Consider the following 27032-nt stretch of genomic DNA (forward strand, 5'->3'; position numbering starts at 1 on the left):
CATTACTAATGCCAGATCTATGGCTGACGTAAGCTGGCATAACTAAGTGCACCATGTAGTTCATTAAAAAAACATAGTAACATATTAAATGACGGCAGATAAAGACCCAAGTGGTCCATCCAGTCTGCCCAAGCATTAAATGCTCCATAAATTAATTTAGTTTAAATGGTCCTTTTCTTAGATATTTCTGGGCCAGAAACCCAGAGCCCTGCCCAGTAGTGTGCTTAGGTTCCATCTACTGAAGTCTCCATCAAAGCTCACTCCAGCCCATCTTAACCATCCCAGCCATCAAAACCCTCCCCAGCATGTCCTTAACTGAATGTCCATATACGGGACCCCATGGTGAATTTTCCAGTGTACAAAATTAAGAAAAAAAATACTACAACTTACAAATAGAGGAGGAATATTTAAAGTTCTATAAGGCCCTGAATATGTTTCTTTTCATCAGGATTTGTTTTGGAAACAGTGGAGTAGTAAGGGGCAGGTGAGGTGCACACTGCCCCAGGCACTGTCTTCGTGGGGGCACCGATGCCTCTCCACCCCCATGTACATCTTGAAATGTTTGTCAGCACAATCAGCATCTTCCACCTGCTGCTTGCACCAGCTTCAGCTCCCTTCTGATATTTCCCGGTTTATTGGATATTGGCTCTAATTGGTGCCCACATTTGGCTATACATCCTATAACAGTGTGCACCCAAATCCATGGTGTGCAACTCAAAAAAGAGTGAACCTATAGAAGGTACATGGGTGGATCATGGGCGTTCCTAAAATTTGCATGCAGTGCTTTAGAACACTGGGAATGTGCACCCAAACTGGGCAATGGGAATTACACCTAGTTTCAGCAGGAGAAAATTTGGTGCCCGATTTGGGTTCTGGAATTTGCACTCAGTGTAATTCTGTAGGGCACTCATCTTTGAGTCCCCGCTGTAGCATGGCAATAAGCGCCGATTTTGAGTGCCATTTGTTGAATCTAGCCCTAAAGCACACTAATTGATTAACGCACACTGAAGACATTAGCACACCTTAGTTAAAGGACCCCTAAGTTTGAGATGGGGTTGGGGTTGGGTTATTGTGTTAAGAAGTATGGGGGGTTATCATGCCGCTGTACCGGGCCATGCTAAGCCCTCACCTGGAATACTGCATCCAGCATTGGTCACCGTACATGAAGAAGGACATGGCACTACTCAAAAGGGTCCAGAGAAGAGCAACTAAGATGGTTAAGGGGCTGGAGGAGTTGCCCTACAGTGAGAGATTAGAGAATTTGGGCCTCTTCTCCCTTGAAAAGAGGAGACTGAGAGGGGATATGATCGAAACATTCAAGATAATGAAGGGAATAGACTTAGTAGATAAAGACAGGTTGTTTATCCTCTCCAAGGTAGAGAGAACGAGAGGGCACTCTCTAAAGTTAAAAGGGGATAGATTCCGTACAAACGTAAGGAAGTTCTTCTTCACCCAGAGAGTGATGGAAAACTGGAAGGCTCTTCCGGAGTCTGTTATAGGGGAAACAATCCTACAGGGATTCAAGACAAAGTTAGACAAGTTCCTGCTGAACCAGAACGTACGCAGATAAGGCTAGACTCAGTTAGGGCACTGGTCTTTGACCTGGGGGCCACCATGTGAGCGGCCTGCTGGGCGCGATGGACCACTGGTCTGACCCAGCAGCGGTTGTTTTTATGTTTTTATGAAGGGCATCTGTTTTTTTGTTATTTGCATGAGTGTTTTATTGTTATTCACTGAGCGAAGCTTTTTGCTTGAGTGGGTGCTATGTTAAAATTTTCATAAATAAAACATAAACTTATGTGCCAGCGATTACTTCTGTGTATTTAAATGGGCCAAGAACCAACCATATTATTCTGTTCACAGTGGCAGGTACTGTTAGTTCTAATGTTTTATGCCCTTGATAGCATTTCTTCTCGACTGAGTCTTTGAATTAGATGGGTCAAATTACCTCTTTAACCTCATTTCTGTTGTTGTCACTTAAACCCATAGGACTCGGGACCCTTGGGAATTAAATTTTTAGTGATCTTCCTCTTAATGGTGTTAATGTACAAGAAGACATTCATTAAAAGGTCTCGACATCACATTAATATAAAGTGCACTCTGTAGGTTAGCTTGATTTCTCCCCCATAAAATTAATGTTGCATCCTTTGAAAGGCTATGGAAGGGAATGTAATATTATGCTAATTACAAACAGACCTGCTTTCTTTGCCTGAGATGCTTTTCACAAAAAGTACATTTTAGAATTAATGATCAATGTAAAGTAATTTTGAGGAGAGCAATTCAGAAAGTTCGGCTTTGTCATTTCTGGCATGTTAAATGTGATACTCTGCTATAAAGAACAATTTTGCCTTATTCAGGCAAATGGCTGTCAATGGTTTTTTGGGATTTTTTTTGTTTTGTTTTGACCCACTTATTTCTAGAAAGGCTGTATAAAGGGAAGTGAAAAAGATCTTTTGCCCGTGTAAAGTGTCATGGATTTTCTTGCAAAGAATGTTTTCTGTTAGCACTAATGATGCTGTTTCCGTCTGATGTGTTTTAAGAGGAGAGAATAAAATACAATTCTATATAATATGGTGGCAATTTTCAAAATGTCTTCTGGTGGGATAAAGTTCACGGGCACTTAAATTGCTGCAATTTCCCACATCTTATCCAAGGATCTTCTGCCTCCAACTGTATGGCATCCATCTGGGTTCTATTATTTTGCCTGGATACACTGAAGTGTTTCCCATGACTGGTTGCAATACACTACAGCAAAGCCACGTATGGAATGTACAGTTGGGTGAAAGTGGATAGATTTTTTATGATAAAAGCACACAACCCTAAATCCTGCCCTTTATCGCTGGTATTTTTTTAGATCATGAACCTAGAGTGAAAAACAATCAAGTTTCAAGTTTTATTAAAATGTATTATCCCTCTTATCATATTTCTAAGCGGCTTACATTTAAAATAATCGTTAAAAATAGGGCAATACAAACTGTAGTCATTACAAGACAATATTAGACTTGCATAAATACGAGACATGATTCCATTGGGTTAGTGCAGGGGTGTCCAACCTTTTGGCTTCCCTGGGCCGAAAAAAAAAGTTTCTGGGGCCGCGCAAATGCTGCAGCAAGACAGAGGAAGGGAGCCGACAAGACGGTAAACACCGAGGGCAGCAGAGGAAAACACTGCATCGCCCTCGACTGGGGTCGCACAAAATAGTTCATGGGGCCGCAGGTTGGACACCCATGGGTTAGTGGGTGAAATGCAATATTTAATAGGAAAGTTAGACAAAGAAGGTAGGTACATGAGAAAAGGTTGATTACATCTGTGTAGGGTGAGATTCAGAGTATGATAGGTTATAGGTCAAATGCGTTCTTAAACATAAATGGTTTTAGATTTGATTTGAACTTGTCAAAATTTTTTTTCTTCCCGAAGGTGGCTGGGCATTGAGTTCCAAAGTTGAGGGGCAGTAATCGAAAATATTGATGACCAAGTGGTATCATAGATTTGTTGAGGTGATGATATTACTAGAAGATGTTGATTTTGCGATGCGAGTGCTCTGGCAAGTGTACTGTATAGGGGATCAGTACTCTGTTTATGAATTCTGGTTTATAGGAAGTTTGGGTCTTAAAGGCCAGTAACAGGATCTTATAGGTTATTCTATAGGAGATTGGCAGCCAATGGGCTCTTATCAGTAATGGTGTTACATGGTCATATTTTTTTTTATTTTCTTAAGAATTTGATTGCTGTATTTTATATTATTTGTAGTCTTCTTAACTCTTTTTGGGTGATTCCTTTCTAAAGTGTGTTGCAGTAGTCTATTCTTGAGATAATGAGGGAGTGTACTAGAATGTTCAGGGAGGAAGGTTCTAAAAAGTTCGATATGGAGCGGGTCAAAATTGCGGTGATCTTGAGTGAACATAATCCTATACCAGATCCATGACCTTTCTTGCAATTTCAAACCACAGTCATGAATTTTGATTCATATTCATTCAAAAGGTGTCCTATTGGTACAGTAGAGCTCTGCTGACATTTTCCTATGTCATTTCAATCAAATGCACATCCTTAAGGATAGATGCAAAACATGGCGCTATAGCACAACAGAGGCCAGTTTGGACTGAGTGTCATGAGCCTTATTTTGCAACTATTCCAATAGTTGAAATGGCATTAGGAAATGTCACAAAGCTTCCCAAGTTGTTCCATATCAGGTGTAACTTAGGCCTGGATTCTGTAACTGGCAGCGATGTCAGCAGCCGCTTTAAAAGCGTGTCAATCACATGAAGGCGTCGAGTATATAATCTGGCCTCCGGCAAGGATAGGCCCTGGAAATGTAGGCCACGGTTTTCCTGGTCTACATTTCTGGTTTCTATCTATGATGTAAATCGTACTTCCATAGGCGCTTTAGGCCGCCTAATGCCACATACCATTTTTCTCGGTATTTTAGATTTGCATTTCCTACTGTAAAAGGTTGCACATACAAAAGGCTGGATCTTGGGATAAACCCTTTTATGTCCTGATAACAAACTATAACTCCTATCTTTTCTGTAGAAAAATGCTAAAAGACCTACTTATTTGACAAATTCTTCTGAATGCGATTATAATACACTGCACTTGTACAGTCTCTCGATTGTTGTTAACCGCGTTGAACTGAGAGCTTACTGCGGTATAGAGGTGAATTTGTTATGTTATGTTGTACATATGGAAACAGAGAAACAGTCCCAGATGGATAAGACCTGAACATAATACACTATCTTTTTCCTCTTTTGGGAAAAAATAAAATAATAAAAAAAAAAAAGGATTGACAATAAACGTACCTTATTTGTATTCTTAACGAGGTTGTAGGATAACTTGGAGACTGCAAACATCAAACCGAGTTGACATTATCTCGCAGTTGCCCGTCCTGCGCATTCAGAGCTCGCTCAGATTATTGAAAAACTTGACTGTTTTGACACTAATGCCAGTATTCAGATCTTCAGCACCTCCAAGCTTTGGTTTATGCAATATTCATTAGAAAGCCCAAGGAAAGCGAAGTGCCTGATAGTATGCACCTAGCACATCATGTGACAGCTGCAATTATCTCTCTCTCTTTTTTTGGGGGGGGGGTGATGAATGCCATCTTTACAGTGATTGCATTCTTATTTTTCTTAACCAAGGAAATAAAATTCCATGACATTTCAAAGACTGTTAATCACAACCAAATGCTCTAAATGTCAGGATGCATTGAAATGTTCACTGCTAACTGATGAATCACTTTTGAGTTAATTGTAGTTCATCATAAAGCCTTTGTCATTGTTATTATTATGGAAAATACTTCCATCGCACTAGCTATTCAATAATATTTTTTTAAAAAAAGCAGTCAAGGAAAATATGAAGAGATATTAACACATTTAAATTTGATTGCATTCTTCACAATATTCAAGTGGCACATTATCACAGAATAAGCCACAGAAGTTACTGGAAATGATGCTAAGGAATAAATGGGTCTTACTGTCTATGAACGGCCAAGCTAGATCAACCGATTTGCCGAGCAGCTCTGAACTGAGCATCAGAGGGAACGAAGGAGTTCTACTCCGCAGTTCACCACGTGATCAAAGCTGCAATACATGCTTTTTTAACATTTAGGGCCTGTTTTACGAAGCCGCGGTAACGGCCACAAAGCCCATAGAGATTTAAAGGGGTTCGGGGCCGTTGCTGCGTGGCTTCGTAAAACAGGGGGGTTAAAGTAGCCCTATATTGAAAGCAGACCTTCAAATGACTTGAATGCTGCTGTTCTGTGAATTTGAGATCAGTGGAAATGAAATTTGATGTTCGGGAGGTGCTTTTATTGTACCTGATGTCATCAGATTATAAGTAGATGGAATCATTAGACGTCTAATCCATTTTCCTACTATACTAGGTACAGAAAGGGACTTGTCTTTGATTTTTGTATTCTGTGAAGATAACAACAAAGAAACCCCAAACTAGTGTACTAAGACATAAACTAAACGCATTAAAATCAAATGCATAGATGTAAAAATAAAATATCAATATATGAATATACAAACATACTAATAAATAACCAGATACATTAATAAAACATACATGATTTAAACAACAAAAATGCATAAGGTATATAAACGTCTAAAAAAAAAATCCTTGAGAATATATAAAAAGGCTAATTGTTGCAACTGTACATAGGCCCGAATTCCATATACGGCGCCGTTGGCGGTGGTTGCCTTAAAAACAGCTGTCAATCGTGTGTCAATCATGTGACAGCACTATTTATAGAATTGCGCCTTCGGGAAAGGTAGGCACCGGAAATGTGGTCAAGGGGTTTCAAGGTCGTCGTTTCCGGCGCCTGCCTTTCATGTGAATTGTGTCTACGGAGGTGCTTTATGATGCCTAATGCCACTTCTGGCATTGTCAAACACCTCCGTAAGCATGATTTTGGTGCCTACATTTTTTTTTCTTTTAAAAGCTTTCTTTTTTTAAATGGCGTTTTCAACTTAAGTTAAGCACCTATCGGTGCCTAATTTAAGATGCCATTTATAGAATCCGAGCCATAATATATAAGGTAAATTCAGGGGCGGAGGATACAATACAAGTGCAACATGTATTGAAAAATTTGAGGCAGTTGTCCTCCAATATACTGCATTGGGAACTCCAACTTAAGCTCATTCTCTGTCTTTATATTCCACCTATGTCAAATGTGACTCGGACAAGAGGTCATGGACTGAAACTGAGGGGCACCAGGCCCAGGACAAATATCAGGAAATTCTGTTTCGCACAAAGAGTGGTGGACGCTTGGAACGCTCTCTCAGAGGAGGTCGTGATGGAGACCAACATTCTGGGATTCAAGGGCAAGTTGGATGCACACCTTCTTGCAAATCACATTGGGGGATACGAGTAAACAAGGTTTCTTAGCAGGGAACACCTGGCCTGGCCTCCGCGATGGACCTAGGGTCTGATCCGGCAAAGCCATTTCTTATGTTCTTATGTTCTATGAGAGCATACCAGATGGGTATTACTCCAGCTTATAACTGTCCTAAATGTGCTCGGGCTCATGCCACACTGGGCCATCCCGCCTGCCTATCAATCAGCTTTGGAATTGTTTGGGTCAGTATACTACATCTCTATGGGGCAGGCGATGGATACCAGCTCCCAGAGCCCTTTTTGGATTTTACCAGGTCACGTCTCCTAAGCCTAAAGGATTGGATGCTTTTGTGGCTAGAGTGATTCTACTAGACAAAAAGGCCATTTTGGCCAATTGGCTGTCTAACGAGTCACCGACTTATAATGAACGGAGATTGTTGATGATAATCCATGCCTCTTTGGAACGTAGGCACTTTACAGACCTTACCCCGGGTCCTGGCCGTCACTTTTGGGAACACTTCTGGATGGATCTTACTCCTCAAGCTCAGAGTCGCCTTTTGAATTTGTGACATTGCTTGTTTGCTGCTTAGTGTGCTCTCGAACTGATTTTGTGTTATGAGATAGAAGGAGGGTTGGATGGGGGGATCATAATGTGCGTATAGCAAAGAAAATTGTTATGCTTTGTTTGCTGTGTGTGCGCTTTGACATTTAATAAATATATTTAAACATAAGGTAAATTCAGCATAGAAGAATTTTAAGACCATGAAAAAATATAATAAAAATGCAATAAAACATTGCACACCAAGAGCTCCTTTTACAAAGGTACGGTAGGGCCTTAACGCGCAGAATAGCTCGTGCTAAAATGCCCTGCGTGCTACCCGCTGCCATCTCTTCTTGAGCAGGCAGTAGCTTTTGGGCTAGCACGCGTTGATCCGATGCGTGTGCTAAAAACGCTAGCGCGCCTTTGTAAAAGGAGCCCCAATTGTTCTTACGCGGACCACTTAGTCTTCTATCTTCTATACCAAAATGGTTCCAAAAGAGCAATATTCAAAACTTCTCCTCAACATTCCATTGGCGGGGTGTTTTTTTGATACAGAGTCGCTGAGATTTCTTTTAAAAACCTAAAAGTAACCAAGGAGAGGAACATCAGAAATTCAACATGGGAAGGGGATCATGGGGGCCTCTTATAGCGCACCACCGTGGCCAGCGATAAAAAAAAAGGCTAACATGGCTTCATAAAAAGGGGTGGGGAGAGAACCTTATGAACAGACAAACTAAGCAATCAAAATCAGTACATGGGTGAGAGATTTGCGATCATTGGGCGATGTGCAAGAATTTATTATCAAAAATATAGATGACTACGAGAGCTCAAGGCAGCCATTTCCTGTGAGCGATCCGTACGGGGCAGGAGCGTGGGAAGATCGTTCCTGCCTGAAATCCCGCTAGACCACCAGGTAAGGCTTACGGGGAGGCTTACAGGGCTAAAAATAGCCGGGGGATGAGGGCAGAACCGGCCCGAATATTATTTGCAGTTTTTCCATATTCGCGGGCCGGCTCTGCCCCTAACCCCCGCGAATATGGAGGGGGAAGTGTATGCCCCTTAATTGGCTCTTCATTTTAGGTGCCACAAAGGGGTGTGCTTAGTGCCAATTCTATCACATCTTAAAAGCATGCCTACACTCTTAGAAAGCACTTACACAAAGCTGGTTTGGTGCACCAGAATTTGGCTTGCCAGTTTATATCATGACAATGGCTGGTGTAAGCTGGTACACCTAGGTGCACTAGTCAAAGTGCACAATAGAGAATGACACGGGGACAAATTTTTCGCCACCCCTGCGGGAACTCATTTTCCCATCCCGGTAAGTTCTTTTCCTGTCCCTGCCCCATTCCTGTAAGCTCCGTCCTCATCTACACAAGCCTCAAACACTTTAAAATCATAAGTGTTCAAGGCTTGTGCGGTTAAGGCAGAGCTTACAGAAATGGGGCATGGACAGCGACAGTGACAAAACTGGTGGGGACGGAACGGGGAAATTGAGTTCCTACAGGGATGGGGGACAAATTTGTCCCCATGTCATTCTCTACACTGCACCACTCTAGAAATCAAAATGTCGTAAAAGTGAGCCAAGCAGGACAATCAAGCCATCGTGACATCACTGATGAGGTTGACTCTTCGGCATTGGTGGAATGAGGCGTTATGATGTCACAATACCAGCTCTGGTCTGGTTATCAGAGGCTGAAACTTTTCACAGTATTTAGTTATTCAATTTTCTATACTGTTCTCCCAAGTAGAGAATGATGCGGAGACAAATTCTTCCCCTGTCCCCACAGGACCTCATTTTCCCGTCCCGTTCCAGCAAGTTCTTTTCCTGTTCCTGCCCCATCCTTGCAAGCTGCGTCCTCATCTGCACAAGCCTCAAACGCGTTAAAATCATAAGTGTTCGAGGCTTGTACGGTTAAGGCAGAGCTTACAGGAATGGGACAGTTTCAGCGACAAAACTCACGGGGACGGGATTGGGAAATTGAATTCCTGCGGGGACAGCAACAAATTTGTCCTCCTTAATGGACTCCCTCAAAAAGAACTACGACGATTGCAATTAATACAAAATTCTGCAATAAAATCAATATACAAAAAAGGTAAATTTGAACATGTTACTCCTCTTCTTAAAGAGGCTCATTGGCTCCCCATCACGCATCGCATCACCTACAAAATCATCTTACTCTCCTTTAAAATTAAACTTTTCCATCAACCACTATTCCTCGATAAACTACTAATTCCACAATGCTCCCCTCGTACTTTAAGATCCTCTGACCAAAAACTCCTCTTCATTCCTTCTTTAAAAGAATTCTATTACACCCGAAAAACCAATTTTGCAGTAACTGCACCCACACTATGGAACTCTCTCCCACAATATTTACGGGACGAACAAAATCTAATCAAATTCAAGACCGGCTTAAAGACTTTCTTATTTCAAGATGCCTTCGGTTGAATCTAAATCACTCTCTTTCTTCTCTTAAATCTTTCTCTTATTTGTTTCCCACTCTCCCTTTTTCTGCCTATTACTGCGAATAAGTATCTGCCGTAACAATGCTACCCTATTCCTCACGTTCTATCCCCTCCCCACTTTCTCCTTCTTTACTAAATTATGTAACTTCTCCCCTCCTTCCCTTATTTTCCTCACCTTCCAGTTTGTCTAGTCTATGTCATATACGTTCACATTATTTTATAATATTTTTTTAGCCTTTACAAAACATTGTTAACCGGCCAGACATTTGCTTGATGGTCGGGATATTAAAAACTAATAAACTTGGAAACTTGGAAACTTGTCCCCGTGTCATTCTCTAGTGCACAATTGATAGTATTCTGTAAGTTGCACGTATAACCTGGCAGCTCCCCATGACACACCTATGTTCCACTCATTGTAACGCCCTCTTGCAGTTGTGCACTAGGCAAATTAGGTTCATTGCTTATAGACTAGCACCTGGTACCTATGCAAACCGCTGTATTGTTTGTGTGTGTGTGGGTATGGTATCTTCAAACGAACTTAGAATACTTGGATGAAGTGATTTACCCAAGTAATGGATCTTTTCAAGGAAGGCTCCTGAGGCAGGCCATATCGGCCACCGCACATACTTTTACATTTTAAGACTAAACGGCACACCAACATTACGACGTATCTGCACTGTGGTTTGTCCGTGACTTATGGAAACCAATCATGCATGTAAGTGTTAGTATTCTGTCAATCTGAAGCACTATTTAGACGTCCGTTTATACTGCAGATATAAATTGGGAGAAAGCTTTTAGTACACGGAGCCCGTTATTTATCTATACGATACGGTGAGCTCCTTTTACGAAGCCGCGATGGCGGCTTTTAATCACGCGCTACCCCCGCGCTAGCCGAAAAACTACCGCCTGCTCAAGAGGAGGCGGTAGCGGCTAGTGCGTCCGGCGGTTTAGCGTGCGCTGTTATGTGCGTTAAACCGCTACCATTCAAAGTCTTCTTACTGGTAACTGGTAAAACGAATCTTTAAAATGTTTCTTTTTAAAGATGCCTATTAATAAGCGGAGAAAAAAAAATCCTTTTTTCTTTTTCTTTTCTTTTTCTTTTCTTTTTCTTTTCTTTTTTAAGAAATGCCATCGCTCCCTTCCTCTCGTTATTCCCTACCCCTCTATCCTTCCTCTTATTTATTTATTTTTATAGATTGTAATTAAAACTTCCCTATCCCCTAGTGCCTTTCGTCTCTAATAAGTTCTAATTTGTCATAGTTTTAGTTTTACCCTTTTTTAAAAATTTCATATTAATTAGATTTTTAAAATTAAACAGATTTGTTTTTTTTTTTTAATTCTTAACATTGTAAATCGTCCAGATACATGTGATGGTCGGTATATCAAGCCTTAAATAAACTTGAAACTTGAAACTATATCTGCAGTGGGTACTAAAATATTCTGTTTTTCTTCACAGTTCAACCACACTGGAGAGGGAAGTATCTGTAGCCAAGCCATAATGCTAATAACTGATGGGGCTGTTGACACCTATGATACGATATTTGCAAAGTATAACTGGCCAGATAGAAAGGTAAGTGGAGCATACATAGTTAATATAAGTAAAGGAAGTGCCTGGCAGTCTACCCAGAGCAACTGTTCTTCTCTCGGGGAGCAATTTCTCCAGCTGGGTTAGTTTTGCACATACTCCTCCACCAGGGTAATTGGAGTGTGATTACAGCCGCTCAAATTTACCACTAACGCTTCTCTCAAGTTCATTAATTCTAACTCTTCTAATGCTCTTCCCATGTAATATGTTCATTGAGCTAATTTCTCCATACATTGGAGAGGGACAATGTTTAATGTCTGTAGTATCTTTTTTTGCTTTGCTTTTTTGCTCAGCGTTGGCGTTCAGACACGTTCATCGCATTGTGCGTTTTATGAATTTGTTTATTCTTTGGATCAGCTGTGTGATTTCAGTGAGGGACCCCTAATGAAGGCATTTCTACATGCCAAAACACAGACCACATAGGGTCCTATTCATCTATTTGGTTCCCATTTCCCAGCTGATTTGCCATATTGTGTTTGTGGAATCCCTTGTCCACTATCATTGTATATGACAAGGCGGAATTGTTTGAATACAGACTGGGATAAACCTGGAACTCTTTGTCAGCTGTTATTGCTTTTATTGATTTATGTGTTTCATTTTATGTTATCAATAAACCTGGGAATTTCCAGTTCCATCAACTCCATTTTGCCGGTTTTGCTTTGTAATGGACTTTCCAAAGAAAAGTACATTGCACGATCTCAATCTTATGGCCATGAACAGAACCTTGAGGCATATCTCAGAGGAATCTCCATTAACCACTACCCTCTGTCGTCTTCCACTCAACCAGTTCTTGATCCAGCCCGTCACTTTGGGGCCCATCCCGAGGGCACTCAGTTTATTTATAAGACGTCTGTGTGGAACGCTGACAAAGGCTTTGCTAAAATCTAAATACACCACATCTAGCACACTCCTTCTATCCAATTCTCTGGTCACCCAGTCCAAAAAATTGATCAGATTTGTTTGACAAGACCTACTTCTAGTGAATCCATATTGCCTCCGGTCTTGTAATCCACCGGGTTCCAGAAACTTCACCATTCTCTGTTTTAAAATTAAACACAATTTAAAAAATATATATTTTAATTGTTGTTTTCAAGACAAGCTTTCCTAGGCAAGCCTTATCAAACTGTGACTTAAGTAAATCTGCAAAGATTTGTCTTTGTGAAGATATTTTTGTTAAGAATTGAACTGTGAAGAAACCCTGTAACCTCCAACCATCATAGCCTGTGATTTTGCAAACAGCTTCTGACAAATGATCTGTATTCTTAGTGCAGAAATGCAACAACATCCAACAGCAAACCTCCGTAATAACACCACATGTACAATTTAGAATGACTGATTTCTAAAACAGATGTCGTTTGTAAAACCACAAGCTCCCGTGGTGGTTTATTACAAGTGTACATTTATGGGAATATTCTCCCAAATACCCTTAATAATCTTTCGGTGCAGTATGTGTTACAGGAGATCTGAATTGCTTTAATTATGCAGTACAGAAAAAATAACATATTTTTGGGAGGGGGATATGGATTTCACTCATTATTGACTTGACTATCTTATGTTTGGAGTCAAATTTTGACTCAATGTTTGCACATTACCCTAAGGGGTTTACAAATTTTGCAGTTTATTTTTATTTATCTATTTAGCCAAAAGGTTAAATACACATGTCAGAGAGTAGAAAGGACAGTGTGCCAATTGAATATTGACCATCTCAAATGTCTTACTTGCAATTTTATTTTTTTGCATTAAATGGAGTCATAGCATGAGATGAATCAAGATTCCATCTTCTTTCTGTAACATATGACCAGTCAAAATCAATCCTACTGGCTATGAAATGGAAATTATATGATATTAATTGACAAATGTTCAATCTTACCTCTGCAAAAGGAGGTTATAAGACTAAACTATGCAATGGAGGAGAGGAGAGTAAACAGTGGAGTTCCGCAGGGGTCTGTACTGGGATCGGTGCTATTTAACTTATTTATAAATGATCTGGAAACTGGAACGACGAGTGAGGTGATTAAATTTGCAGATGACATTAAACTGTTCAAAGTTGTTAAAATGCATGCAGACTGTGAAGAATTGCAGGCAGACCTTAGGAAATTGGAAGATGGTGTGTCCAAATGGCAAATTCCTCCCCCCCCCTTTCTTAATGAGAGCCCATGATAATAACTTCCCCCCTTAATGAAAGAAAAAAAGAAATGTCTCTATAAATTGAAATCACTACTATATGCAAAAAATGTGAGCCAAGTATAGCGCAATCAAGCTATTGTGACATCACTGATAAGGTTGCATTGGTGGAATGAGGCACTATGACATCACATTATGAAGCATGGTTGCCAGAGACTGAAACTCTTAACGCTAAGGGGAGAGGGAGTTATCAACATGCAATAGCGTAGTAAGAGGGGCAGTCCTCACCAGGTGCCATCATGGCGGGGGGTGCCGGCACCCCTCCTCCTCACTGCCCCCGCCTCTTCCCACTCCTCCCCTGACCACCACACGTGCACCCCCCTTCTCTTCTATCTCTAGTTCAGTGGTCTCAAAGCTCGCAGCCCGCCAGGTACTACTTTGAGGCCTTCGGTATGTTTCTCATAATCACAAAAGTAAAATAAAACCGTTTCTTGATCATATATCTCTTTAGTTATAAATGACAATATTATTATTAAGACTTAGCCAAAAGGAAAGATTTATAAACTATAAAGAATTTTATCTAATGCAAAATTGTCATTTCTTTAATAAGACGACATTTTTTTTCTGAGCCCTCCAAGTACCTACAAATCCAAAATGTGGCCCTGCAAAGGGTTTGAGTTTGAGACCACTGGCTAAACTGTAACCATGACAGCCTATTTGCCTTTGGGAAGCAGAGCTGAGATTGTGATGTCATAATGCCTCATTCCACCAATAAGAGCCAGCCTCATCATTGATGTCACAATGGCTTGATCGTCCTGTTCTCCCCTCTGCCCTCCAACCCAGCCAGCAGATTAACTGTTCCCCTTAACTCAGTGGTCTCAAACTCATGGCCCGCCAGGTACTATTTTGAGACCCTTGGTATGATTCTCATAATCACAAAAGTAAACTAAAACCATTTCTTGATCATATATCTCTTTAGCTATAAATGACAATATTATTATTAAGACTTAGCCAAAAGGAAAGATTTATAAACTATAAAGAGTTTTACCTCATGCAAAATTGTCATTTCTTTAATAAGACATTATTTTTTTTCTGAGGCCCTCCAAGTACCTACAAATCCAAAATGTGGCCCTGCCAAGGGTTTGCGTTTGAGACCGCTGCTCTAGTTGTTCACAGCCAGGAGTAACAAATTCTCTCCGTGCATCATTTGGATGTTTTTAAACACCTTCACTTGAAGACTTTTATGTGAAGAATGTTAATAAAGCTTGGGCATCAAGATTTTCGTCTCCACAGCTTCCGTTCCTTATGTTGGCTTTCTCTTTGTTTCTTCTGTGGACCTTGTGGTGATTTTTTTTGTTGTTGTTTTGCTCTCATTAAGACAGGTTATTTTACTGTTAAGATCAGCTTTTAGAACTAATTCTCATTGCCTAAAATGGGACCTGTAACATTGATACCCCCTAAGTTTAGATATGCTACGGATCTATTTAAAACAGACAGTATGATGTTTGCACTAATACCAGCCACCACTGAAGATAAATCTTACACCTGTCTTACAGGACCAATTGCATTTTGTAGATAGTTTTTCAGATAATAGAAGACGTTTATTTGTTGTGTTATACAAGATTAAGCTACTGGAAGTACTCAATATATCTTTGTTGGGTCCACAGTATTTATTGGCTATCAGAAAAGAAAAGGGGGCAGCTGACAATAACCAAAGAGAAAACAGGAGCTTGGTAGACCTGCTGGTTTAGCAGGAGTGGAGCATTATTGCAGTAAATTGACTGTTCTGAATGACTATTGTCTGGGTGTTATTAAATTGATTTTTGTTCCTTAAGAAGACGGAGATACTTGAAAAGACAGGTGCTATTATCATTATGTGCCGTGTGTGTTGTTGTTAGCTGTGCCTCGTAGGACAAAAGAGTGACTCAAGACTTTTGTATGCTACAACATAACTTAGGTTGATTAGCTATCTCTGGGGGGAACCAGGCAGTGTGGTCCAAAATTGTGCACTGCAGCCAAACAAAAACATTTTTTCTTATCTGAAGATAAGGGAAAACTACTCATAATAGGGCAAGAATGCGTTCTTTGAGGCCTTTTTTTTCAAATTATGTGGGGGGGTTTTTTGTAATTCTGTAACAAACAAAATAAAAGATATCCTACCGGGTGTACTCAATAGGCTGAGGAAGAAAGGCTTTGATTTTTCCCAGATATTGTGATGCTATTACTTTTATATGAAATCTCTTCATTAGTACAAAAGCAAACAAGTACCAGTACATGAACAACCAACTAGAACAGTCACAAATCAAAACAATTGCTGTACAATATAGAAAAAGAAATTCCATTCTTTGTATATATTGAATAGGAGTCCTAAATCCTTCCCCTTTTTTAAACATATCCCTACTCTGAATCCCCCACTCTATCCACCCACTCTTTCCTCCTTTTTTCTTAGATCTAATGCCATCCAAAGACAGCATACTTATTTAATACCTATTTAACCTGTCTAGAAATTAACTAGAGGAAATGGTTTTCAAGGGTGATGATGCAGAGGGACTAAAAGAAATCTTGCTGAACCTGGAAGACATACTAAGTCAAATTGACCAAGTTAAAGAGCGATAAATCCCCTGAACCGGATGGTATACAACCCAGGATACTGAAAGAACATAAGAACATAAAAATTGCCACTGCTGGGTCAGACCAGCGGTCCATCATGCCCAGCAGTCCGCTCACGTGGTGGCCCCCAGGTCAAAGACCAGTGCTCTAAATTAGTCCAGCCTCATCTGCGTACATTCCAGTTTAGCAGGAATTGTCCAACTTTGGCTTGAATCCCTGGAGGGCGTTTTCCCCTATAACACCCTCCGGAAGAGCGTTCCAGTTTTCTACCATTCTCTGGGTGAAAAAGAACTTCCTTACGTTTGTACAGAATCTATCCCCTTTCAACTTTAGAGGGTGCCCTCTCGTTCTCCCTATCTTGGAGAGGGTAAACAACCTGTCCTTGACTTCTAAGTCTATCCCCTTCAGTACCTTGAATGTTTCGGTCATGTCCCCTCTCAATCTCCTCTGTTCGAGGGAGAAGAGGCCCGGTTTCTCTAATCTTTCGCTGTATAGCAGCTCCTCCAACCCCTTAGCCATCTTGGTCGCTCTTCTCTGGACCCTTTCGAGTAGTACCATGTCCTTCTTCATGTACGGCGACCAGTGCTGTACGCAGTACTCCAGGTGAGGGTGCACCATGGCCCGGTACAGCGGCATAATAACCTTCTCCGATCTGTTCATGATCCCCTTCTTTATCATTCCTAGCATTCTGTTCACCCTTTTCGCCGCTTCCGCACATTGCGCAGATGGTTTCATCGACTTGTCGATCAGAACTCCCAAGTCACTTTCCTGGGAGGTCTCACCAAGTACTGCCCCGGACATCCTGTTGCTAAAATTGTCTGTAGATTGCCTGAAGGGTGGCCAATTTTATGCAGATTTTTTAAAAAGGGTTCCAGGGATGATCTAGGAAATTACAGACCAGTAAGCCTGACTTCAATGTCAAACAAAATAGTGGAAACAATTATAAAAAAATAAAATTGTGGAACACATACACAACATGATTTAATGGGACAGAGTCAGAATGGGTTCAGGCAAGGGAGGTCTTGCCTCACCAATTTGTTTGACTTCTCTGAAAGTGTGAATAAACATGTGGATAAATGTGAGCCAGTTGATATAGTATATCTAGATTTTCAAAATGCTTTTAGCAAATTTCCTCATGAAAGGTTCCTGAGATAGGAGGCAATGTTCAGTTGTGGAGTGCCACAGGGATCTGTACTGGGATTGACTCTATTTAACTTATTTATAAATTATATGAAAATTGGAATAATGAGTGAGGTAATTAAGTTTGCAGATGACATTAAACTGTTCAAAGTTGTTAAAATGCATGCAGACTGTGAAGAATTGCGGGCAGACCTTAGGAAATTGGAAGACGGTGTGTCTAAATGGCAGATGAAATTTAATGTGGAGAATAACCCAAATCAGAGTTACCAGATGCTAGGGTCCACCTTAGGGGGCAGTGCCCAAGAAAAAAATCTGGGTGTCATTGTAGACAATATGCTGAAACCTTCCACCCAATGTGTGGTGGTGGCCAATAAAAGCAAACAAGATGCTACAAATTATTAGAAAAGGGATGATAAACAAGTCTAAAAATGTTATAACGCCTCTGTATCGATCCATGGTGTGACCTCACCTTGAGTATTGCATTCAGTTCTGGCTTCATTATCTCATTATGTGAACTAGAAAAGGTTCAAAGAAAAACAATCAAGATGATAAAGGGGATGGAACTCCTCTCATATGAGGAAGGCCTAAAAAGAGATGGCTGAGGGGGAGATATGATTAAAGTCTACAAATTCCTGAGTGGTATAGAATGGGTACAAGTGGATCAATTTTTTTACTCCATCAAAAACGACAGACTAGGGAACACTCAATGAAGTTACAGGGAGATACTTTTAAAACCAATAGGAGGAAATATTTTTTCCACTCAGAGAATAGTTAAGCTTTGGAACGTATTGACAGAGGATGTGATAACAGCGGTTATCATGGCTGGTTTTGGACAAGTTTCTGGCAGAAAAGTCCATAGTCTGCTGTTGAGACAGACGGGGAGAAGCCACTGCTTGCCCTAAATTGGTAGCATGGAATGTTGCTACTACACACTGGCATAGTGAGGGTGGGAGGTGCCTGCGGCGGTGGTACCCCTTGCCCTCTTCTCTGCTCCCCTGCCATGCATTCCCCCTTCTCTTCCCCCTGTACCTGTTTAGTTTCCCTGGCGTGATCAGTATCTCCAACTTGCTGTCGGCTGTCCCTTTAATGTCATTTCCTAGTCATGGGATCCTGCTGTCATCCCCTCACCAAGTGAATTGGTTGAAGCAGTTACTTGGGGAGCTTCTGTGGTGGCCTCTGGAGCAGGGAAGTTTTCTATGATGCCTTATGGAAGAATCTCAGTGTTGAATTATTGGCAGAAGTAACAATGAAGTTAATATGGAAAGCATTTTAAAGCCTGGGCAGGTTCTGTTAGGTACTGTTTTCTCAATTTTCTAAGTCCAATGCAGATGTTTCTACACAACTTGAGACTCAGACTCAAACCCAGAGCTTGCAGGCTTTCATATGAATTTAACTGAGTTTCTCGAGTCATCTATGGAACTGATATCAGGAAAGTTAGCTCTTGTGGTCACTTTTGTGTTAGAGCCTGGCCGTAACTTGGTGTTGAAATAATACTTTAGGCATATGAACCAGATGGGGGGATTTTGGCTCAATTATAAGAACTTTTCTTGAATTGTTAAGTTAGAAGAAGCAGCTTTTTGGCCTTGAGGTCAAGGGTTTTGGCTCTTTCTGGGACATTTATTTTCAAATTTCCTTCACATTGCTTTGTAATTTTTGAGTTTAATTTATATTTGTTTCTGGAGCTGAAACAACTTCTGGAATTTTTGACTGCTAAGGACTCCCAGTAGTTTCTAATGCTTAACCATAGGACCTTAACCAGCTGTTCTAAACTGTGGTGCAACTATTTATAAAGACTATATTTGTTTTCCTTTATTCTTATGTAATCTTGACTCTCCAATTGTGGGCTAAATTATAATTCTTAATATTTCCTTTTCATCTTAAATATATTTGATCTTATTTCATAGTACTGTTCATGCGTTTCTCTGAATGTGATAAAAGTTTCATAAATAAAAAAGAATTATCATTCCTTCTCCAAGACTGTTAACTTCTTCAATTGTAATCTACCCTTCTACATAGACCCAACCACAACCACAACTAAAGTAATCCAAATAGCAACCAATAAATTCATGGCTGTTACCTGACTATCCTGGGACTTCTCTGGATGGCTTCCCTCCACCAATAACCCACTGCACTGACTCAGTCAGCATAAATTGTGCCTAGTCTGCCACATAAGCCTGGCTGTAGAAGCACTTGCAGTTCTGCAAGGACGTCTAACTATTATGGTACCAGCAGTGCAATTATATACATTTCTCATGTTGATTGAGTTGATGCAGTGGGTTCATGGTGGCAGTGAGCCATTTGGAGAAGTGGCTGGAGCATAGGGCGCTGAATGTTGAGGTAATAGCCTCACTGGTGTTGAGGACTACGGTAGGATCTTGAGGTTGGAAACTAATATACTTCTTTTTGTGTTTTTGTGCAGTCCTAATTGTGAACACAGAAAAATACATATGTATTAGGTAAGTTAGATGAAACTCTAAAAAGTTTATAATCAGAGTAGGTAGGAGGAAAGGGTCATAAGACATGTTGAGGGTAGTGTAAGAATGGCATTAATAGATCAGTGGTTCCTAGTGTGTTCTGACTAAACTAAACTAAACTGAAGCTTAACTTTATGTACTTTATGTAAGAAGACTTGAGGCGGTCCAGAGGAGGGCGACGAAAATGATAGGAGGCTTGCACCAGAAGACATATGAGGAGAGACTGGAAGCCCTGAATATGTATACCCTAGAGGAAAGGAGAGACAGGGGAGATATGATTCAGACGTTCAAATACTTAAAGGGTATTAACGTAGAACAAAATCTTTTCCAGAGAAAGGAAAATGGTAAAACCAGAGGACATAATTTGAGGTTGAGGGGTGGTAGATTCAGGGGCAATGTTAGGAAATTCTACTTTACGGAGAGGGTGGTGGATGCCTGGAATGCGCTCCCGAGAGAGGTGGTGGAGAGTAAAACTGTGACTGAGTTCAAAGAAGCGTGGGATGAACACAGAAGATTTAGAATCAGAAAATAATATTAAAGATTGAACTAGGCCAGTTACTGGGCAGACTTGAACGGTCTGTGTCTGTGTATGGCCGTTTGGAGGAGGATGGGCAGGGGAGGGCTTCAATGGCTGGGAGGGTGTAGATGGGCTGGAGTAAGTCTTAACAGAGATTTCGGCAGTTGGAACCCAAGCACAGTACCGGGTAAAGCTTTGGATTCTCGCCCAGAAATAGCTAAGAAGAAAAAAAAAAAAAAAAAATTTTAAATTGAATCAGGTTGGGCAGACTGGATGGACCATTCGGGTCTTTATCTGCCGTCATCTACTATGTTACTATGTTACTATGGGTCATCAACCTAAGGAAGCTCGACTCGGTTTACAACAATTAAATAAGAACTGAAAAAAAGTAAAAACAAAGGTTTCAAAAGAGATTAATTTTCAAAGTGTTTAGCAAAATAGAAAGGTTTTTAGAAATTTACGAAAAGATTGGAAAGGACTGGGGCTCCTAAGAGTTAAGGGGAGTTCATTCCATAGTTGCGAAAGTTTAAAAGCCAAAGATTGACTAAAGTTCTTGACTCCTTTAACTCCTTTTCTGGAAGGAAGGGAGAGTTTGAATTGTAGGATGCCTCTTGCATAGGAGAATCTGTAGACGTTCCATAATAAGGGAACGAGGGGAATAAAAATACCAGATAAAATTTTGAAAGAGACGCAAGCACATTTGAATTGAATGCTAAGATAAGCCGGGAGCCAATGACACACAACTTTAGCACCAAGAGTTGGCAGCTGTGTGCTGTATGACTGGAATGTTCATGTGGGTAGCATGTTCATGCTTGCTTTAAAAAAAAAAATAATTGAAATATGTGCATGTAAAAACTATTGTGGCAGGTCCTGAGCCCTCAGGGCATGATTGTGGAAATGGCATCTGCCAAGATAGGTGCCTGCCGCAAGTCAATCACCGATAGGTGCCACGTCCAGAATCACATCTATTGTCTTCTACAGATGCCTTAAATGTAGGGCACCATTTTAAATAAGGACATAAGAATTGCCATACTGGGCCAGACCGAAGGTCCATTAAGCCCAATATCCTGATTCCAACAGTGGCCAACCCAGGTCCCATGTACCTGGCAGAAACTCAAATACTAGCAACATTCCAGTGCTCCTATTGTGATGTCATTCTTCAAAAATACTAAAAAAAATTATTTCAAAATAAATTTTTATAATTTAATAATGTGCTCAGTGCCTCCACCAAGGTCGCATCTGGGGTTGGTACCAGGGCCATGATTTACAAAGAACCATCATTGCACATTATATATTTCACCTCCTAAACACATCTTAATTTTCACTTTATAAAGGCTACATTACCATAGGACCCACATGTCTATATATAAAGAAATATTGGCACTTATCTGTGTGTGTCTAGGCAGGAAAGATGATCATTCATGATGGCGTTGTGAATCCTTCCAATGATTAACAGCTGTTTATAATCCAACGGAGATCATTTCTCAAACTATTGTTGGCAACTCCCAGCGGCCCGTGATTAATTCCATCAACACGTGACTCAAAAGTAATATAAAATTTGTGTCAGTGACTATTTTCCCTGTCCCCACGGGAACTCATTTTCCTGTTTCTGCCCCATCCCTGCAAGCTCCGTCCTCATCTGCACAAGCCTCAAACACTTTAAAATCATAAGCATCCGAGGCTTGTGCGGTTAAGGTAGAGCTTACAGGAATGGGGCAGGGACAGTGACAAAACTCATGGGGAAATTGAGTTCCTGTGGGGACAGGGACAAATTTGTCCCCATTTCATTCTCTATACCGCACCACTCTAGAAATCAAAATGTAGTAAAAGTGAACCAAGTAAAGGACAATCAAGCCATTGTGACATCACTGATGAGGCTGGTCTCTTAGGCATTGGTGGAATGAGGCATTATGATGTCAAAATACCAGCTCTCCATAGCCCCAGGTACGTTAGAGCCCACCAGGACAGATAGAGAAAATGCTTGAGTATCTGATTGTAAAACCACTTAGATAACTTTGATAGGCGGTATATAAAATCCTAATAAAACTTGAAACTTGTTATCAAAGGCTGAAACTTTTCACACTATTTATTCATTTTTGTATACTGTTCTTCCAAGTAGAGAGTGACATGGGGACAAATTTTTCTTCGTCCCCATGGGAACTCATTTTCTCGTCCTGTCCCTGCCCTATTCCTGCAAACTCCATCCTCATCTGCATAAGCTTCAAACACTAAAATCCTAAATGTTTGCGGTTTGTGCGGTAAAGGCTGAGCTTACAAGCACCAAAACTCGCGGGGGACGGGATGGGGAAATTTGAGTTCCTGCGGGGATGGGGGAAAATTTGCCCCCGTGTCAATTCTCAAGTTGCAAGACTCGGCATCACCTTCAAATTCCCTGGCAAAATCATGACTTTTTCAGCCTCCACATGCTGAGGAAAGTAAGATCCTCCTTTCGCCCAAAACATTTCGTAGTCCTTGTCCAATCCATCATCCTCTCTCAACTCGACTACTGCAATGCCATATATTTATGCCTAACAAAAAAAAAATCTTCAAAGACTCCAGCTTATCTAGAATGCTGCAGCCAAGCTGATCTTTGCAAAACGCAAATTTGACCCTGTCTCCCCACTCCTAACCAATCTTCACTGGCTCCCAGTGATTCCCAGAATTCATTTCAAATGCTCCTGCCTGGCTTTCAAGATCATTCACGGCATCCTCCCTCCCCTAATCCCCACTATCCTTTAACGCCTCGAGGCCTGCTACCACCAGATCCATCCACAGACATAAACTATCCTTCCCCTCTCTACACGGTACCCTCTACGCAGGCAAACTGGGAAAATCCCTTCTCTCTAAAATCACAGGCCTTTGGAACGATCTCACTACCCCGCTGCGGAACCTGGGCACCCTCCAATGAAAACCTGGCTATTCTCTAACATATAACTTTATTTCCCTGCTTATATTCCCTCTATTTATATGCTCCTGTAAATCTCTCTCCTTTTGTTTTTAAGCTTTGTAAACCGTGCCGAGCTCCACTTCCGTGTAGAAGATGCGGTATATAAACTTAAGGCTTAGTTTAGCATCTGCTGTATTGATGTTGCCACCAGCATGTTGCAATGTTCAACGCAAACGTAGCCAGTAAATTTTGCTAGATTTCAAATTTGTGTTGTAAGAGCACACTTTCTTTTTTCTCTCTCTCTCTCTCTCTCTCTCTCTTTTTTGCAGGTGGTATTTTTATGACATTTTTTTCAGTCATTATTTTATTTTTCTGAACATTGCAACAATCGGACATAGGTACATTTGAGGCAACGTGGTTAGATTTGAGGTTTGATCAATATAATAAGAAGAGTATGTCATTCTTTAAGGAAGTGTTCTTATTGGATCTTCATCCTTTAAATTGGGTTTATGATAATAACTTGCATCCTGTGATTCAGACCAAATGAACAGGCAAATGCATGTTCTGCCAAAGCTATAGCTGTGACTAATCTTTTTTTCAAGTGGGAAAAGATGTTTCTCGGTTCTTAATCGCCCAAATATTTCACAAAGTCATCCCTTCTTGGGAAGAGATGTGGTTTAGTGGTTACGAGAGATGGGTAGACTTGATAGGTCACATGGCCTTTTCTGGCCATCGTGCTACATTTCTAGAAATTTGCATTGCAAGTAAAGCGAAATCATTGCCCATCAAGTTGAATCCGTGTCCTTGAATAAACCACTCTGTGTACTCCTCCCATTCCTCTGTGCCTCATAATACTCGACTGGAATTGAGTAATGATGATAACATTCTTCTTCCTTATCCAATCCTCTGTTCAGGGAGCCCAGGTGCAGAATTCTGCTGCCAGACTGTCCATCCCAGAATTGAATGTCTATTGACATTTAAATTGCACATCTTCCATTTAGGATTTTGTTGAATTCCTTACTGTCATTCGTAGCCCAGAGAGAGGAAGAGGGAGAGGGAAAACAAAGACACCTGTGCTTTTTTTTTTTTTTGGGGGGGGGGGGTAGGGGAGGGCCGACAGTGTTTCATTTTTTCTTTCAATATATTGATTTAAGTTTGCAAGAAAACCAAGTTGTTTCATCAAATCTCTGTGTGGGTTGTGTGGATTTTATTTGTATATTGGGAGATATTAACTGCCTTGATGAAGAGATTCATTTTGAATGCTTTGATGCCTGCATTACCACGTTTTAGTCCCCATTCTCTTATTTATCATTGATAACAATTTCTCAGCGTTTCTTCTTTCAAAATGTCCTCTGTCCTTACTAGTGTATATGGCAGTTTTCAAACAACATTTATATTTATGCTAATGGAACAGCTGCTCTCACCAAGATATCTGCCAAGCTCAGTATGTATCTCAAATTCCTCACCTCCAATATATAATCCCCAGCTCCTCAGAAGTACCACCTGGGCTCAAAAGTTTCCACTGCCCTAGGCTTTATGTACTACTTCCTCACTGGGACCGCTATCAATTTTTACTAACTGTACTTTTACATTTTTATTTAACAACCCTTCTAGCATATTTCAAGGGTACTTAGCTTTTGATTGTGGTCTTCTTTTCAGGGAAATAGGAGCCAACATGTTTCACCTACTGTGGTCTGATGTGTCGGTGTAAAGCTTGCTAAGGGATGATAAGCCTTGAAAAAAATCTTCTGTGGGTGAAACATGTTGGCTCCTATTTCCCTGAAAAGAAGACCACAATTAAAAGTCAGTGAGCAAGAAGACATTACGTGGGGAGGGGCAAGTTTGAGAAGTACCCCCAAATGTGATTAAGAAGCAGCAGAAGCACAAGGAAAGATTAGCACATGGCCTTGGAGCTCATATGTGCACTCAGCATTGCCTAGTCTCACTCCCTCCAACACTGAATGTCTGTATTGGTGGGGGCGTGACCTGAAGATAGAGTATGCTCTTGGGTTCCAAGACCTCTTACTGCTTTTTTCCTCTTACTGCTGTTTTTCCTTTACTTCTGTTGCAGATCTGTAAGAATGGCAGTGCTGGCATGGGGAAAGTTAAGGGAGATGCTGGATCAAGGGGGAAGGGAATAGAGGAAGGAGATGGATAGTAGAGAATGACACGGTGACAAAATTCATCACCGTTCCCGTCCCCGCGGATAACCGCGGGAAACCATCTTCATGTCATTCTTTAAGGAGAGAGGGAAGAATCAGAGTATGAATGGCCACAACCACTGACCCGCAAGCTTTGCTTTGAAGAAGGACTGAGGTTGAAACAGACACTACAGAATGACAGTCTCTGGTATCCAGAGCAGATATTGTGATGTCATAAAGCCTCATTCCACCAGTGCCTAAGAGCCAATCACATCAGTGATGTCACAATGGCTTCATTATCCTTGGCTCACATAAGAATCAGAGTATGAATGGCCACAACCACTGACCCGCAAGCTTTGCTTTGAAGAATGCTGGTGTAGAAGGACTGAGGTTGAAACAGACACTACAGAATGACAGTCTCTGGTATCCAGAGCAGATATTGTGATGTCATAATGCCTCATTCCACCAGTGCCTGAGCCAATCACATCAGTGATGTCACAATGGCTTCATTGTCCTTGGCTCACATAAGAATCAGAGTATGAATGGCCACAACCACTGACCCGCAAGCTTTGCTTTGAAGAATGCTGAGATTGAGCAGCAACATTCCAGAGCTGAGATTGTGATGTCATAATGCCTCATTCCACCAGTGCCTAAGAGCCAATCACATCAGTGATGTCACAATGGCTTCATTATCCTTGGCTCCCATAAGCACAGCCACTGACCCGCAAGCTGTGCTTTGAAGAATGCTGGTGTAGAAGGACCGAGGTTGAATCAGACACTACAGAATGACAGTCTCTGGTATCCAGAGCAGATATTGTGATGTCATAACGCCTCATTCCACCAGTGCCTAAGAGCCAATCACATCAGTGATGTCACAATGGCTTCATTATCCTTGGCTCACATAAGAATCAGAGTATGAATGGCCACAACCACTGACCCGCAAGCTTTGCTTTGAAGAATGCTGGTGTAGAAGGACCGAGGTTGAAATAGACACTAGAAAATGACATGGGATTATTTCCCGCGGTTATCCGCGGGGACGGTGATGAATTTTGTCACCGTGTCATTCTCTAATGGATAGGGAAAGGGAAGAGACAAGGAAATTCTGGGCAAAGGGTAGAACAGAATAGAGGAGAAGATGTTAATATAATGTAAACACACAGGAGGTAAGAGAGAGAGAAATTCTGCAGGGCACAAAGTGAATAAAATAAAAAAGTGAAGGGAATAAAAAGTGAGCTGGCTCTCCTGCTCCCCCCTTCCAGGCAATCTTGCCGCCCAGACTCTCCTGCTCTCTGCTGCCTTCCGTGCAGTGCGAGCCCGCGGGTTTCAAGCGGGACTGCACAGCGGTGTGCAGCACCGCTTTAAACCCGCGGGCTCGCAATGCAGGGAAGGCGGCAGAGAGTAGGAGCTCAGGGCAGAAAGCAAGGCTGGAAGATCGGGGCGAGCAGGCAGGAGACACGGGGCAGAGCAGGGCTTTTATGGAACCGGAGAGTCAAAAAGACTTTTTCGACTGGTCTCCAGCAGTCGCTTCTTGGGTTAAGCGGCCAGCCCAGTCGGATCCGAAACTTTGTGTAGTGAATTGGGTCGCTGTCCAATTTGCATGCGTTAAGAAAACAGACAGATCAAAGTGGAAGCAGAAACTTGGGGCCGACATGATTAAAATAATTAATTTCATTAGACAGACAACAAAACTGAGGACTGATAGTCACCCTGTAGCTA

General features: G+C 41.2%; 1 protein-coding gene across 5 annotated transcripts in view; it reads left to right on the forward strand.

Annotated features, from left to right (window-relative positions):
- CACNA2D3 (calcium voltage-gated channel auxiliary subunit alpha2delta 3) overlaps positions 1–27032 on the forward strand; it is a 797511-nt gene that overhangs the window by 405250 nt on the left and 365229 nt on the right. For all 5 annotated transcript variants that reach the window (XM_033926567.1, XM_033926568.1, XM_033926569.1 and 2 more), the window contains exon 11: positions 11295–11408. In XM_033926567.1, coding sequence (XP_033782458.1) covers positions 11295–11408 — 114 coding nt within the window. The remainder of the gene's footprint in view (positions 1–11294; positions 11409–27032) is intronic.

This window comes from Geotrypetes seraphini, chromosome 17 (genome assembly GCF_902459505.1).
Source record: "Geotrypetes seraphini chromosome 17, aGeoSer1.1, whole genome shotgun sequence".
In the NCBI taxonomy this organism is placed as follows: Eukaryota; Metazoa; Chordata; class Amphibia; order Gymnophiona; family Dermophiidae; genus Geotrypetes; species Geotrypetes seraphini.